The sequence below is a fragment of the Lonchura striata genome, chromosome 8 (genome assembly GCF_046129695.1).
Source record: "Lonchura striata isolate bLonStr1 chromosome 8, bLonStr1.mat, whole genome shotgun sequence".
Classification (NCBI taxonomy): Eukaryota; Metazoa; Chordata; class Aves; order Passeriformes; family Estrildidae; genus Lonchura; species Lonchura striata.
The window spans coordinates 12,015,841-12,029,347 of record NC_134610.1 but is presented as its reverse complement, the minus strand read 5'-3'; the positions used below and the strand labels follow the sequence as shown (position 1 = coordinate 12,029,347).

Below are 13,507 nucleotides of genomic sequence, written 5' to 3'. Positions count from 1 at the left end.
TGTAAAATCAAGCTCCAGAAACACCTGAGCCATACTGAACTACATGCTCAGGTAACTATGGACTCAGGCTCTGGTTCTCTGCTGCCCAGAGTCACTACCACAGGAGGCAGGACTGCTGTCAGGACCATGTTTGCACAGGCATCAAATGCATTTCTCTCTCCTTTGGATACCCAGAAAAAGAAACCTGTTGAGGACTTTAGGGACTCTCACAGCCAGGTGTTGGAGACCTTGAAAGAAAGGCAGAGGGTATTGGGGAATACTCTGGGCAGTCAGCTGAGGTTCACACACTTTCGTTTCACCATCTGGCTTGAAATGAGGTGGGTTCCACTGTGAAATGAGCTTTACTGTAAAACAGGCAAGGTTTGTCATCCATTGGCCTGGTCCCAGAGAAGTCAGGGGCAAATCCTCTTTGCCCACTTTTTTTGGAAGTTGCTAGATCAGCTGGAGGTGCAGGCAGTTGCTGAATCCTATTGGCTTCCCAGGGAGCAGGATGATAACAACTTCTGGAAAATATCTCTCCTTATAAGTTTTCATAGAAGTTTTTGACAAACTGATTTTTCTCCTGCCCGTCCAGGCAGGCACAAGTTGAACCACCATCTGGTCTGCCCCACCCCCCTGCCCATCCCTCGCGTGCCGGGATTTCTTCCTTCCTGGTTGGGATTTTTCTTCTTTTTTTTCTTTTTCTTCTTTCCATTCTCCAGCAGCAGCTGTTGGGAAAACAAGCCCGAAGATCCATCTGGTCCTTCGAGCTTATCAGGCTGTATCTTTTCTCAACAAAGCAGCAGTGGCCGCGCTTTCATACAAGAGTTACATCATATAACAGCAACTTGCCTGAAAAGCAAACTGCCTTTTATTTGCTTGTGCTGCCTTTCTCCCTTTAGAATTGCAGCCACAGCCGAACCACAATGTAGCCTCAGATCTGAGTCAGTCTAGAGGGCTATTTTTCTCTTTCTCTGTTTCTGTTCTTTCTTTTTTTTTTTTTTTCTCCTTTATTTCCCTCATTTACTTTCTGGAAGAGTTGGCACAATCCTGTGTTATTAGGACATAAGCTAGCTTGTTCTAGTGGAATTTCCTGTCTGATTTTAATTTCCCCTCTTTTTTTTTTTTTTTTTTTTTTTCTCTCCTCAAAGTGAGACAGAAAAGCTTTTTAATTGCACTGCCGTAGGTTGGCCTTTCGGGATATTATTATTCTTATTAAGTACTTCCTGTTGGGAGGTGGCACATGAGTAGAAATAACAAGGATCTCGGTGCAGTCAGGGCTTGTGGCCTCTTTGTTTGTTAATAACTGTCAGATTGGCAGCGTCCTCAAAACACATCTTGGCCTGACAGCCTGGCAATTAAGTGATTTTCAAGACTCTCGGCATTTGCAGCTCACCTGTGGAATTAATAAGCTGCATTAAGCCTTTCCTCTTGGGTTTCTTTTCTGCCACTCAGTGTTCATATCACCATACCCAGCTAATACAAAGCTAGCACTAGTGAGAAAGTCTCACTCTGGAAATGCTCAGCATGGATGTAGAAACTCCTGATCAGGTATGGTGGGGTAGACTGGTACATCCCAGGTGGGATTGGCATCCTGCTACTTCTCCAGCAGTGATGTGTGAGTCAAGCGGGTTTCCTTTGCAATGGAAATGTGCAGTTCTGCTGTTTCAGATTTCATTGTGTCACAAAGAATTCAGTGCTTATTTAGCAGAAAAAGGCAATTTTGATTTCTTTTTAATTTTCCAGGAAGCACAAATGCTCAGCAGTCCCTTTCAAATCTATTTCAGCAGATATTGTTGAAATAAAGTCAAGGCATTTCAAGTTCATCCCTTCCATGTTCTTGTAGTCTAAAATATAATAGATATTAAACCATCTTAATCTTTTCTGTGCTGCTTCTTACAGAAGGTGCAGGTACCTGTAAAACATTAACCGATGAAAAAGTATTCTGCCTTAAAGCTCTCCTAGCTCTAGCTATTTGGGATTGAAGAGGGTGGCTGGTGGCAGCAAGGCTGATCCAAGGGCTTTTCTAATTACTGCTCCTCAAAAAGCCATCAGAGATTTGGTGTTTGGGCACCCCACTGCAGGACTTCCTTGTGCTTGTGGGGTTCCTCCTGGCTGCAGGAGAGTTCTGCTTTCATCTTATTTACTCTTCCCAGAGGTACAAAAAAATAATGGTTTGTCCCCTTAAGGCTGCCACTTATCAGTAACCTGAAGAACCCAGGAATTCTTGTAGAATAATAGTTACTGCACTGCCTTCATGCACAAATGCTAATCTGAATGTTTGAAAATACTTCTATAGACCTGAAAAGATTCATGGCCCCAAACAATTAAAAAATTTTCCTAAGTTTTGGGTACAGCCTGTTTTGCACAACCAAATCCAGGACTTCCCATGTCAGCAGGCTTCAGAAAATTCCTGTTTTCTCACCAAGAAGTGAAATGCCCTGTATTTGGTCACACAAGAAGAATGCTGCAAAGCCAGCTGCTGCATGGCAGCATGTTGAAGAGATTCCTGGGGTCCTCATGTCCCTTCCAGCAGCAGCTGTCCCTGCTCCTTTGGAGGAAAGCCCCTGATGATGAGTTTCAGAGACGTAGATAGCAACAAAGGAATTTCAGTTTGATTTTTTAACGACAATTCTGTGTTCTTATAGAAAATGTCAATGAACTCTTCAATTTTTAATCTAAATTTTCCATGTAGAGGAAAAGGCCATTTTTAGCCTCACTGTAATTGTTCCGTCTCTTTTGCCCAGGAAAAGATGGACAGTTTCAATGCCCTTACCAAAGGTCAGGCAGTGCATGGGAGAGAGCTGAGTGGAGCTGCCAGCAACTTCAGGATGGGTTAGACATTGAGCTGAACAAGAATATCCTACTTCCATTAGGGCCGAGTTCATCTGAGTGCGCTGTCTTCTTCTTGGGGTGGGGAGGAAATTTATGGGCAAATTCCTTCAGTGCTGCCTCGAGTTGGCCACGGGGCTGCGGGGGGAGCTCGCTGATCTAATCTCGCCCGTCGCAGCTGCAAGAGCCGGCTCGCTCGGCAGCCGCCTGCCCGCCCGGCTGCCAGCAGGGATTGCAGGACTCCACTGCTCTTCCACCTGAGCTGAAGCAGTAGAATAAACTTTGTAAGAGGATAAGCTCCTCTGGGCCATCCCCAAGAGGATGGACGTGATTGTGATTGGGTTGATGGAGAGGGGCATCCTGCCATTTGCAGTGTCTGGGGGAGATGTTTGCTATCTTTCATGGATTCCATTATGGTATTTTTTTATGCAGGTAACCTCAGGAATGGACTTCATTCTGTGTCAAGTAAGTCCACGTGTGCCTGCGAAGTCTGTGTCCCTGCAGGGAGCTGAGCAGGGAACCCAGTGGCTCCCGGGTCTGTCTGTGGTAGCGAGGGTCATGCAGGGGCTCCAGCAGTACTGCAGTGGAAAGACAAACCTCATCCTCTGCTCCTCACTGCACCCCAGCTTCTCTGAGTGTGGAGTCACACTGACTGTCCTGCAGGTGCTTTGAGATGTCAGTAAAATAATGCTTTTCAAGGCATTGTTTTTCGTGATTTTACAGCTAAAGGGCAATGCGTTTTTTTATTATTTCTTGTTTATTCTTCACATATCTGCATCCCAGCGAGGCGCCTTCGCCTTCCAACTCTCCTACAGGGCATTTACCATTACTTGAGCTGTTTGCCCAACAGAAGTTAGTTGTGTAATCTTTATTTCTTATCTGGATGGGATGCTGTACCCAACCTGCTGTTAAACCAAGCATGTTGTCTTCCCCATATCCTGACATGCATTTTCTGAAAAATATGGTTTTGTAAATCAGGCTACCTTCATCTTTCTCCATTAGTTTTGTTATAAGAAGAGAAAACTTGTTCTCCATCCCTTTGGGTGGCAACAGCTGGCTGGATGTATTTCAAAATGGTCTGTAGTGCCTGGGGGAAGGAAAGAGGTCTCCCCAGGTGAGCAGGTGGGGGCCTGCCTCCTGTTTCTCCTTGCTATAATGTTCCCAGTGGGCCAAAATGAATATTTCCTATTATTCTTCTTGTGTAGTTCCTCTTTTATTTTTGTCAAAGCCATTGAGCAGGTAATAAAACAACAGAATAATTAACCAGTAATAATTGAAGTATGCTGTATGAAAACCAAACTAAATGCTAACAAGCCAAACAAAAGGAAAGTAGGCATGGTGCAGCCCTGTTTATAGGGCTGTCTGCTGGAATCATTATAGACGTTGATATAATAATACTGAGCACTTAATTACCACATCATTTTTAAATAGCTGTATAAACATTAACCAAACCTCTGAGGTAGGGAGGTATTATTATCTCTATTTTAAAGAAGGGAAATTCTGACAAAGCAAGGTTAGTCCGTAATTTAGTGTTGTGAAGACAGGCAGCTGATGGGGCAGGAGTAGGGGCTGCAGCTCTTTCCATGATTTGGAGACAGAAAAACAGAGCTGCTGAAGCACCTGTTTTTTGTGAAATGCACAGTGCTGCCATTCAGGAAAGGGACACACTTCCCCAGACACCTCTCTGTGCTTAGAAAATTCTCAGATTGGTATAATTAGCCATTGCATAAGTATCCTTTTTGAGGGAGGCACATGGTGTATTTTGCAAAGTAGCTAAACAACATTAAAGTCCATCTCTCAAGGGGGGACTAAGAGGCAGCCACTGTAGCCTTATGTGTCTGTTCCTGCTGCTTCCCATATTGATCTGAGCAGTGGTTCTGGGAATGGCTGTCCCTGCAAAGCCCTTAATATTCTGCATGGTGGTATATGACTTCATCCGAGGAGAATCCCACGGACGCATCAGCGTGATCTGCTCTGTCATGTTTCTGTGACCCAATTTTCCCTGTTCTTTGTCTCAGACCTTCCCTGACCCCAGGCCTATTATCCCTTCCAATAATTCACCCAGACCATTATTAATGGTGCATTAACTTTGGCTGCGCTTTCAGTGAAGATGTTTTTCTTGTGCTCATTCATTCGCTCAGCTCACTTAAACAGCTAGATCATTATTCTGGGGACGTCACACAAACACAAAAACATCTCCCTTGCTGACACCTACAGTCCTGCAGCGCTTTGCCAGAGGGGCGGCCATCCAAATACAACAGTGAAACGCCCAGGAGGGACTATCAAAGGGAGTCAAGTAGCCACACACAGACTCAGTTGCTCGAGGCCGGGTTTGCCTCCCCTGCTCACACACTGAGACTGTCCAGGGATGCTCAGAACTCACCAACTCTAGGAGAGCTCTGATGTGAGGAAAATGACTGCAGGAAAGCTGGGGAACAAAGCATGAGCCTGTCTTTGCTGTTTCACAGCCGCTGTGCTTGTTGAATGCCAAGATAGATCTCTTGAAATATATACCATGGATGAGTAAAATTGGGACACTAAAACGTGCAACATGAAAAACAATTGCTTTCTAAGATTTCTTTCTCACTTGATGCTTTGGGCTTCCCTGGGAGATTACTGAGTGAAGAGCACTTCATGTTTTTTGTACCTTAACCTTGTTCAGAAACAGAGTAAGATTTGGACATCTGGGAGCAAATGTGGGCAGCAAGAAGGGCCTTTGCAGATATCTGTTGTTTTACTATTATCTTTTTCAAAGAAGCTGGACTTGGGAGGAAAAAAAAAAGAAGCAAAAGTTGTTCTAAGCTGCTGTGTCACACCTGGTGGCATCCTACCTTCCCCAGTAAGAGGGATTTGACAGCACAGCTCAGTTCATCTGTAGAAGTACTGGTGAAATCTCACAAGCTTCCTCTGGGACATCTCTTTCCCATTTTTTCTGTCAGTTGCTGATGCACAGCTGCTAATGACACTGTAGTGACAGGAGAGTGTGAGCTGGTGTTTGGAAAAGTTTTTTGCCCACTAACACAAATCAATCTAGTACCCCAGGGCTCTGAAACTTTTTTGAGATAAAGTTGATAAAGTTGCAGTTTCTGCCTGCTGTGATTGAGGTTCATTGGTATCCTGCTCTTGTTTGGCTGTGTAGACTCCTGCAAGTTATTTTATATTAGCTTGCTTCAGCCCTTCCCAAGTTAAAAAACAGGACTGTTTTTCAAATGCATGTTTTCTTCCCTTCCTAAAGAGAGGTGAAGCTTTGTTAGTCTTTGCAAGGGATCTTGTGATCCTTTTATGAAAGCTGTGTCCCATGGATCATTGACTCCATAGGAAATCAAACCAAAAGGCATCTCAAGAAATCAGAATTTGTGTTTTCTCTTTTATAAGAGATCAGTTTTTATGGGACCTTTTTTGCAAATTTGTTCAGAAAGGCACAACAGGTACTGAATTATCCAATGATATTTTACATTTTCCTCAACAAATTACTTTCACTGTTGATTGCAAAATATCTGTGCACTATTTCTGATGGCAAAGAAGCCTACTTATAGGCTGGACTGCTTGCTCCCCCAGAAGACTGTTGGACACCCATAGGAAAGCTGTATATTTTTTAGCTTGTATGGTGGCTTGCACAACTCACATGTGCTTCAGATAATGCAGGGGGAGCCCAGTACATTCTGTGTGGTACCAAGGGTATGGGGGAGCTTCTCTTCCCAGCCAGTCTTGGCTGCAGCACTGCAGTTGCAAGTGGCAACTTCTTTAAGTCCTTTCCCAAGAGCTTTCTGAATTATTTTTTGTTAAAGAAAACTGCAAATGAAACCCATTTCAGTGCTGTGGGGTCTGATTTCTTTTCTTCTAATTTTTTTCCTCTTTTCAGCAAATGTGTGTAAGCTGAAGTATTTGCAATAGAAAAAGCTTGCTAGACCCTTCCTAATTCTCAGTTTTGAGCTCAAAAAGGTGCTGCTATGAGTGATGTCAAAACAGCTCTTTTGCTCGCTTGCAAACCCATACTGGCAGTCTTGTTTCTCTTGAAGCACAGACTTATCTGTAGAGATAATCAAAAGCCTGCATCATCCTCAAATAAGGGCTGTTTCTGATGCCTCCCTCCCTGATCCTGGGATTTTCAGCAAACGGACATCCCCTTTAAACCTGCATTTCTGCCTCCTATCTTTTCTCTTTGAAGCCAGAGTGTTGGCTGGCCTTTGAATAGACAAGGATGAGAACACAGCAGTGGGAGGTCCATGTCTCGCTCATAAACCTTGGCCAGAAAATCGGCTCTGACAAGTGGGGACAGGTAGCAGCATCTTCCCCCTTATCAAATGGCGCAGCAGAGCAGACACATTCCTGCAGGAGCCCCGGTGGGGTGGAAGGTGGGGCCTCCTGAGAGCGCCTTGTGCTCTGCTGTGCTGCTTCACCAACTTGGTGTACAACTGTGTTGTTTCTGTGCAAAACACGCTGTTCTCTCATTGTCCCTGCCCCTTGGGTGCTGCTTTTGATGTGTTCTTTGGCTTTCTCTTCCTTCAGCAGGAACCAGAGAAGATGTTTATCTGTGGTGCCAATGCTTGGGGACTTTTGGAGGTGCCGTGTCATGTTTTTGCGCCTCAGAGTATTGTTTTGCACGGCTTGGTATGGCCCAGCCTTTTCCTGGGGAAAAGCTTTCCCCAGGCCTCCTGCTAAAATCTCCCTCCCTCTTGTGTAAAGCAGTCATCATTAGCTCTAATTGGGCAGCTTTGGGGTTAAATCTACAAAGATTGCTTGGGTTTGGTAAATCCTCTGCCACTGCAAAGCAGATAATGCTAAACAAAAGATTGCCTTGATTAGATTAAAGTTGGCAAATTCATTGCCCTAATCATCATATTGCCCTTCCCGTGGCTATTCAGGAATACATCACCGTAACTTACTTGAAGTAATTGAATATAATTGTGTTTTTAACTCGTATGTGTAAAACATCCATCTTTGTTAACAGCATGTGTTGCTGTCCTGCTGCCAGCTCGCAGTCCTCTTCTGGAGGGGTGGGAACAAGAAGCAGAGCCAGGCTGACATTTATGAATTGGTAGTTGATTGCCTATAAAACCATTCATTATTTCTGACCAAGCACCTGGAAGAGAATAAAAATGAACAGCACCAGCCACTGGGGCTTGGCTGTTGCTTCCAGGCAGGGAAGCAGAGGGAAAGTCATGAAGGGGAATGTTGCAAAGGGGTGTCAAAACCACCAACCCTTGCCCTTGCCCTTAATGGCAGCAAAGCTCAGGGCACATGGTGGCATTAGAATTGGGGGTGTGAAACAGATACCAAAGGCAGAGGCATTGCTGAGCTTCCTGTGGGCCAAATAGGTTGAAATGCTAAAAACAAATCAAGAGTGAAGTGGGAAGGAGGAAGTTCATGGAAATTTTTCTCCCATTAATAATCAGAGGTGTGAGGAGGGAGAAATTCTCTTCAGATGCCAATTTTATACCAACAGATAGCTAGGAAAGGAGGCCAGGCAGCAAACAGCCTGTTTTCTATTTTCCAGCTCTCCTGAGTGACAAGGAGAGACTCTTTTAGCACAGAAATTTCCAGTATTATCTCAGCAATCAATCATGTAGCAATGCATAGGTACAAAATAAAACATAGCTGGCTTTTAAGATATTCAGTTTGACCTGTTTTTAGTAGTTTTATCATTATTAATAAATTAAATTGCCCTAGGGGACAGGCCAAAGGATTAGGGTGACTCCACATCATTAAAACTCAGCTGCGATGGCAAATACTCACTTTCCTGCACTCTGGGGAATTGCTCAGCCCCAGACCTGTCCATTAGAGGCAGAGTGACCACCCTATTTTGGGAGGTTGCTAATCCTCACCTATTGGGATGCCACCAGCAGCACTTTGGGTTGGTTCCAGGATGACAGAAGTTTCCTTGCTCCTTTTGGTTTATTTGTACAGTAAATATGGGGTGAGCACTGCAGAAACCCCAGCCTAGGGGCTCAGGCTGGAAGAGGTGTTTGTGTTGTTTGCCATTGGATGCCTGTGCAGGGACAGTTGATTTTGTGACCATGCTTTGTATATGATGATGTAAGAGCTTGACTCCCTCTGGTCCCCACAGCAGCTGTAGGTTGTGGTGGCAGCTGTGGCCAGGGAACAGCAGTGACCCCAGGGAGGAGGACAGCAGCTGTAGGTGTGCCAGCCTAGGTTGGAGTCTGAGCTGAGCATGGTTTGGGGAGACCAGACGCTTTACTGTGCCGTGTGAGCAGGGGATGGGGTGTGACAGCTAAACTCTGGTGTATTTTTGATCTGGAAAAACACTGTTTGCCTCTTAAAATGAAGACTCCTTAGAAGTGTCCTTACGTAACAGATTGTCCCTACCCAGGACAGTTAAAGGGTGAATCTTCCTCCTGCAAAAGCAAATACTGAAGGATCCAAGTTCATTCTCTCCCTGAGCTGCTTTTGGGAGAGGAGGGGAGGGGGGCAGAAGCGGGGGAGGTGGTTAACAGTTACTCTACTGTGTCCTGACATTAGGCGAGCTGCAAAAATGCTCCCAGTGTATCAGGTAGTGTGAGGTGCCAGCCCTTTGCTGGAGCACGGAGAGCAAGTCTGCTGCAGAGCCTTAAATACTTTCCACCCCGACTACCTTAGCTTAACGCCTTTCAGCAGAGTTGGCAGGAGGGTTGTTTTTGTGTAGTCTCTCACCTCTCCCAGCAGCCTGGCTGACGCGCCTGTGCCGCACTGCGCTCAGGGATTGAGCGTTGCGATGGGAGTAGGAGCCGCAGATCCTCTTGCTGATATGCCGGGAAAGACGTATATGAGGATTTCACGCAGGCTTTGCGCGACGGACCCAAGTGGAGCGCAGCCCCACCGGACAGAGTCGGCGTAGCTCTGGTGCAGCTGGAGTCGCAGATGCAAAAGGCTGAATTTTCAGTCTTTCGTAGAAAAAGAGTTTGGCATTTCTGAAGTTTGCTGAGCGACAGCGGGAGACTTGGCCCAAGCCTTGACACTTTGGTTTTGGATGGTGCTTCCCCAGTCTCCAGAGAGATGGTACCTGTCACGGAGGCAAGTTACAGTGAAATACCGAGCACAAGCTGGGTTTTGAATTGCTCACTTAGGAGGTTGGGTCTGGTTTATTTTTGGTCTCCAGGTAGACAGAAAGGCCAAGAAGTCAGAGAAAGAATGGTAAAACGTGCAACAATATTAAGTAATCTGTAATGAAGAGCTTCTGACTGTTTTTAAAGGCAGAGCAAGACCAGCCTTTTATCTTTAAGCTGGTTGTTGCCACAGATGTAGAAAGGGGCATCTTTACAGATGCGCGGAGCCCTGTCAGGGGTGATTGTACGGGATCGCTATAGCGGCTGTGTGGTATCGCTATCGAGGCTCTGCTAATTCTATTTCTTTAGCTTCTGTAATTTTAGCAGGAAAGGCCCAGGCGGCCAGGCAGCATTGTTGGGGGTGGTGAGAAGAAATAACCTGATGAATTTTCCATCAGCTCAACTCACTCAAATATTCTTGCCGTTAACTTTTGGGGTCAATAATAAATATTAAAACCTGTAGATTTAATAAGTCAATGTAGGTGTTCACTGCCTTTTGAGACCACTTTATCTTTCCATCAAAGATGAAACAAGCTTCTCAAATGAATAAAAAATAGGGCCTCAAGTGATTACAAGTGAGAGCAATTTGAGCTCCTCTCTCAGAACCTGGCAGTAGGCACTTCTGAGCGTCTTCTGACTGCCTAGACACTCTGCTTTAGCACTGCTCTTGCTGTTATATTTTTAGGTAAATATTTCCAACTTGTGTGTACAGACCTTCAGCAACAGTGTTTGCTGCCACTCCAGGCTTGAGGGACGATGCGGGTTTGGATCCCACCAGGCTCTGTTGAGTCTGATTTGCGTTGCAAGTCTAGTTTTCCTTGGTGCTTGCTATAATCTCCTCAAGTTCAAAGAGCGCTTAGCTGCTTGTCTTTGTCAAAAACCCTGTTGGAGATCTTTTATGTCGAAGATGTAGGATTTTTCCGCATGACTTTGATTATTTATTCATTCCACTTCTCTGGTGTATGATAGCGCTGATATCATGAAGACCCCTTGTCTTGCACTGCTCTTGCTCTGAAATTCATGGAGATTTAGTGCCTTTGAAATTGTTTTAAAAGGGAAGGAAAAGTTTTTGAAGTCCCTTTTTTTTTTCTTCTATTCCCCATAACAGTGCCGCAGCACATTTTTCCGGCCTTCCACGCTCCTTTGCCAATTGACATGCGCCACCAGGAAGGACGATACCATTACGAACCTCACTCTATCCACGCTATCCACGGGTAAGTCTTACACCCTCACTCCCGTGCCTTGCTAAAATTTCAGCCACCTGCAATATTCCGAACCCCACTGTTAAAAATCCCTGGGACTCAACTGGCAAGCTGGCCCTACTGGCCACCCTCCACCTCATTGTCCCTATCCAGTGACAATACTAACCTGCCTGGCAGGAGGGCTTTACAGCTCTGTTAAGCCAGTAGAAGTGCCCTACAGCAGCAGGATGGGGGTATAGGGCTTCTTTGTCATTATCCAGCTCAGGTCCCGGGTACAGGCTTGACTTGTGTTTTTGCACCCGCCGTATTTCTCACATCTTGCCTTGCCTGGGTCATTTCTGTCACCATCTTGGCAAAGACCCAGCACTGCTTCCTCTCTCTGGAGACCTTGTGTACCATTCCTCCCTGCCTGCCAGTTGTGGGGATGGTGGCAAAAGGCTGCCAGGAATGCCGTAATTCAGTTTGATTTCACTGGACAACAGCCCGAATGAGCTGGTAGCATTTTCTAAAAGCAGTAATAAGTCATGGGGGTGTCCATGTCCACCCTGGAGGGGTAATGGTGACCTCTGGGTTTTGGTGGTGACCTTCTCATGAAAACCTCCTCTCCCTGAGGCAGCTGATGGGCAGTGAGCACAGAGACTGTTCAGGGGCTACACCCTACGAGGAGGGCTCATGGTTAATCTCCTCATCCAGGATATGACAGTTCGGTAATTCTTGATTACAGAGAGATCTGTTTTCACCTCCTGTAAGGTTTGATCAGGACAAGGAAAATGGAGCCATCAGGAATGTGAGCAGAGGTTCTAGTGATGGTGAGGCTGGAAGTGTTTCTTCCAGTCCCTGACATGCACCTTTCCCATGAGAGGTGAGGAGCAGTGCAATGGGGTTGGTGGTCCCACGGCTATCCCAAAATCTTTCAACCTGCAGCTGTAGCACTGGGCTCAGACACCAGTTCAGGGACAGGTCCCAGAGCACCCAGTGTAGGGGAACCACTGAGGGCCAGAATCATTTTGCAAGAACAAGGAAAGAGCAGCTAGGGCTCGTCACTTTAAAAACTCCCATTTGATCCCCTGGAGTCCTATTGCAGCCTCACTGTCTGGCCAGAGGCTGTGCTCACCCAGATTTGCAGGGGCTGTTTGTGGAGCTGTGCTGCTTCTGGATAGGTGTGAGCAGGAGAACATACCCTGGGAAGCAAGTAATGCAGACAGCAGCAGCCAGATCTGTGGAGCCCCACAGCTACCACAGCTTTATTATTCTTCCAAAATACTGCAGAGAAATAAATGATAGGGCATTCCCCTGGATCCTACCAGAAGACAAGTCATTGTCTTTTAGGCTGACAGTCAATTTGACTGGATTTTTAAAGGGGCAGAGCAGCTTCTTCCATGCTGTGTGCAAAGGGGAAATGACAAAGCAGGTTGCTAACATGGGAACTGGGGGGGTTAGGGAGGCTGCATGAAATAGTTCTGGCCTTTCATACAAAAATTGTAAAAAAAAAAAGAATAATAACTTGCTGGGAGATTGTTAATAAGCTGGAGCTCTGGTTAATAAAGCACGTAGGGAAGAGGGATATTCAAAACAGAGGGAGATATTCTAACAGTGGTTAGAAGAGAAGCTGGAGGATGTTCTGATGTTTGTCAGAGGTTATTTGTGTGCCCTGCTTGGTGCTCCCCTTCAATCTTCATGAGGAGGTTTGGGGGCACTGCATATGCTGTCGGGCTCCATAGCATTTCTGTGGTGGGCTCATGAGGCAAGGTCTTCTACAAAATGCAACTGAGAGCTTGCCACTGATTCATACCTATGAATCATATGCCCAGTAATCCTGGTATTTTTTCATGCTGGCATTGTCCAGCTGATCAACCTTGGCCCAGTGTACAGCCCTGGCAGATCAGGTTTCAGTTCACCTGCTCCAATATTAATAATCTACTGTGTTAGCAGTTACCACATTTGTCTATCAGTGGACCAAAGATGTCCTGTTTAGTATTTGGGTAGAGTTATTGGCAAATATCTGTTGCATTTCTTCTTTGGGATTCGTCTCTTTCCCAGCAGCTCCACTCACAAATCTAACTTGTGGTGTACGGGACAGAAAACTTGGTTGCAGGTCTTAAAGAGAAAACATACTCCTCTTTGAAGCTACTTGGGCACTGCACTGAAAAGTGCCTTTGTGGCCAGAGAGGCTCCAAAGCTAAGCAGCCAAGTGCTTCTTGGCTGTGACAATTTTCTAGGGTCAAGGGAATGCTACTTGCATTTGGCTGGTTGTCAAGAAGTACCCTGTGCTATGGCACAACCACATTGGGAGAATTCTCTGCAGCTGTGGTCTCAGTCATTTTTCTTCTTCAGATTTTATCTGCCAACATCTTAAAATCATGTCTTGCCCTTTACTCTTCTTGGTTTTTATTCTACATTTCTTGTCTTTCTTCTCTCTCCTCCAGTCTCTGCTCTGGAGGTCACAACGTA

At 45.6% G+C, this 13,507-nt stretch overlaps 1 protein-coding gene across 1 annotated transcript in view; it reads left to right on the top strand.

Annotated features, from left to right (window-relative positions):
- Window positions 1–13,507, top strand: part of GLI2 (GLI family zinc finger 2) — a 185,268-nt gene that overhangs the window by 109,539 nt on the left and 62,222 nt on the right. Inside the window, exon 3 of the mRNA XM_021526130.2 lies at window positions 10,963–11,068. Within this exon, the coding sequence (XP_021381805.2) occupies window positions 10,963–11,068 (106 nt within the window). The remainder of the gene's footprint in view (window positions 1–10,962; window positions 11,069–13,507) is intronic.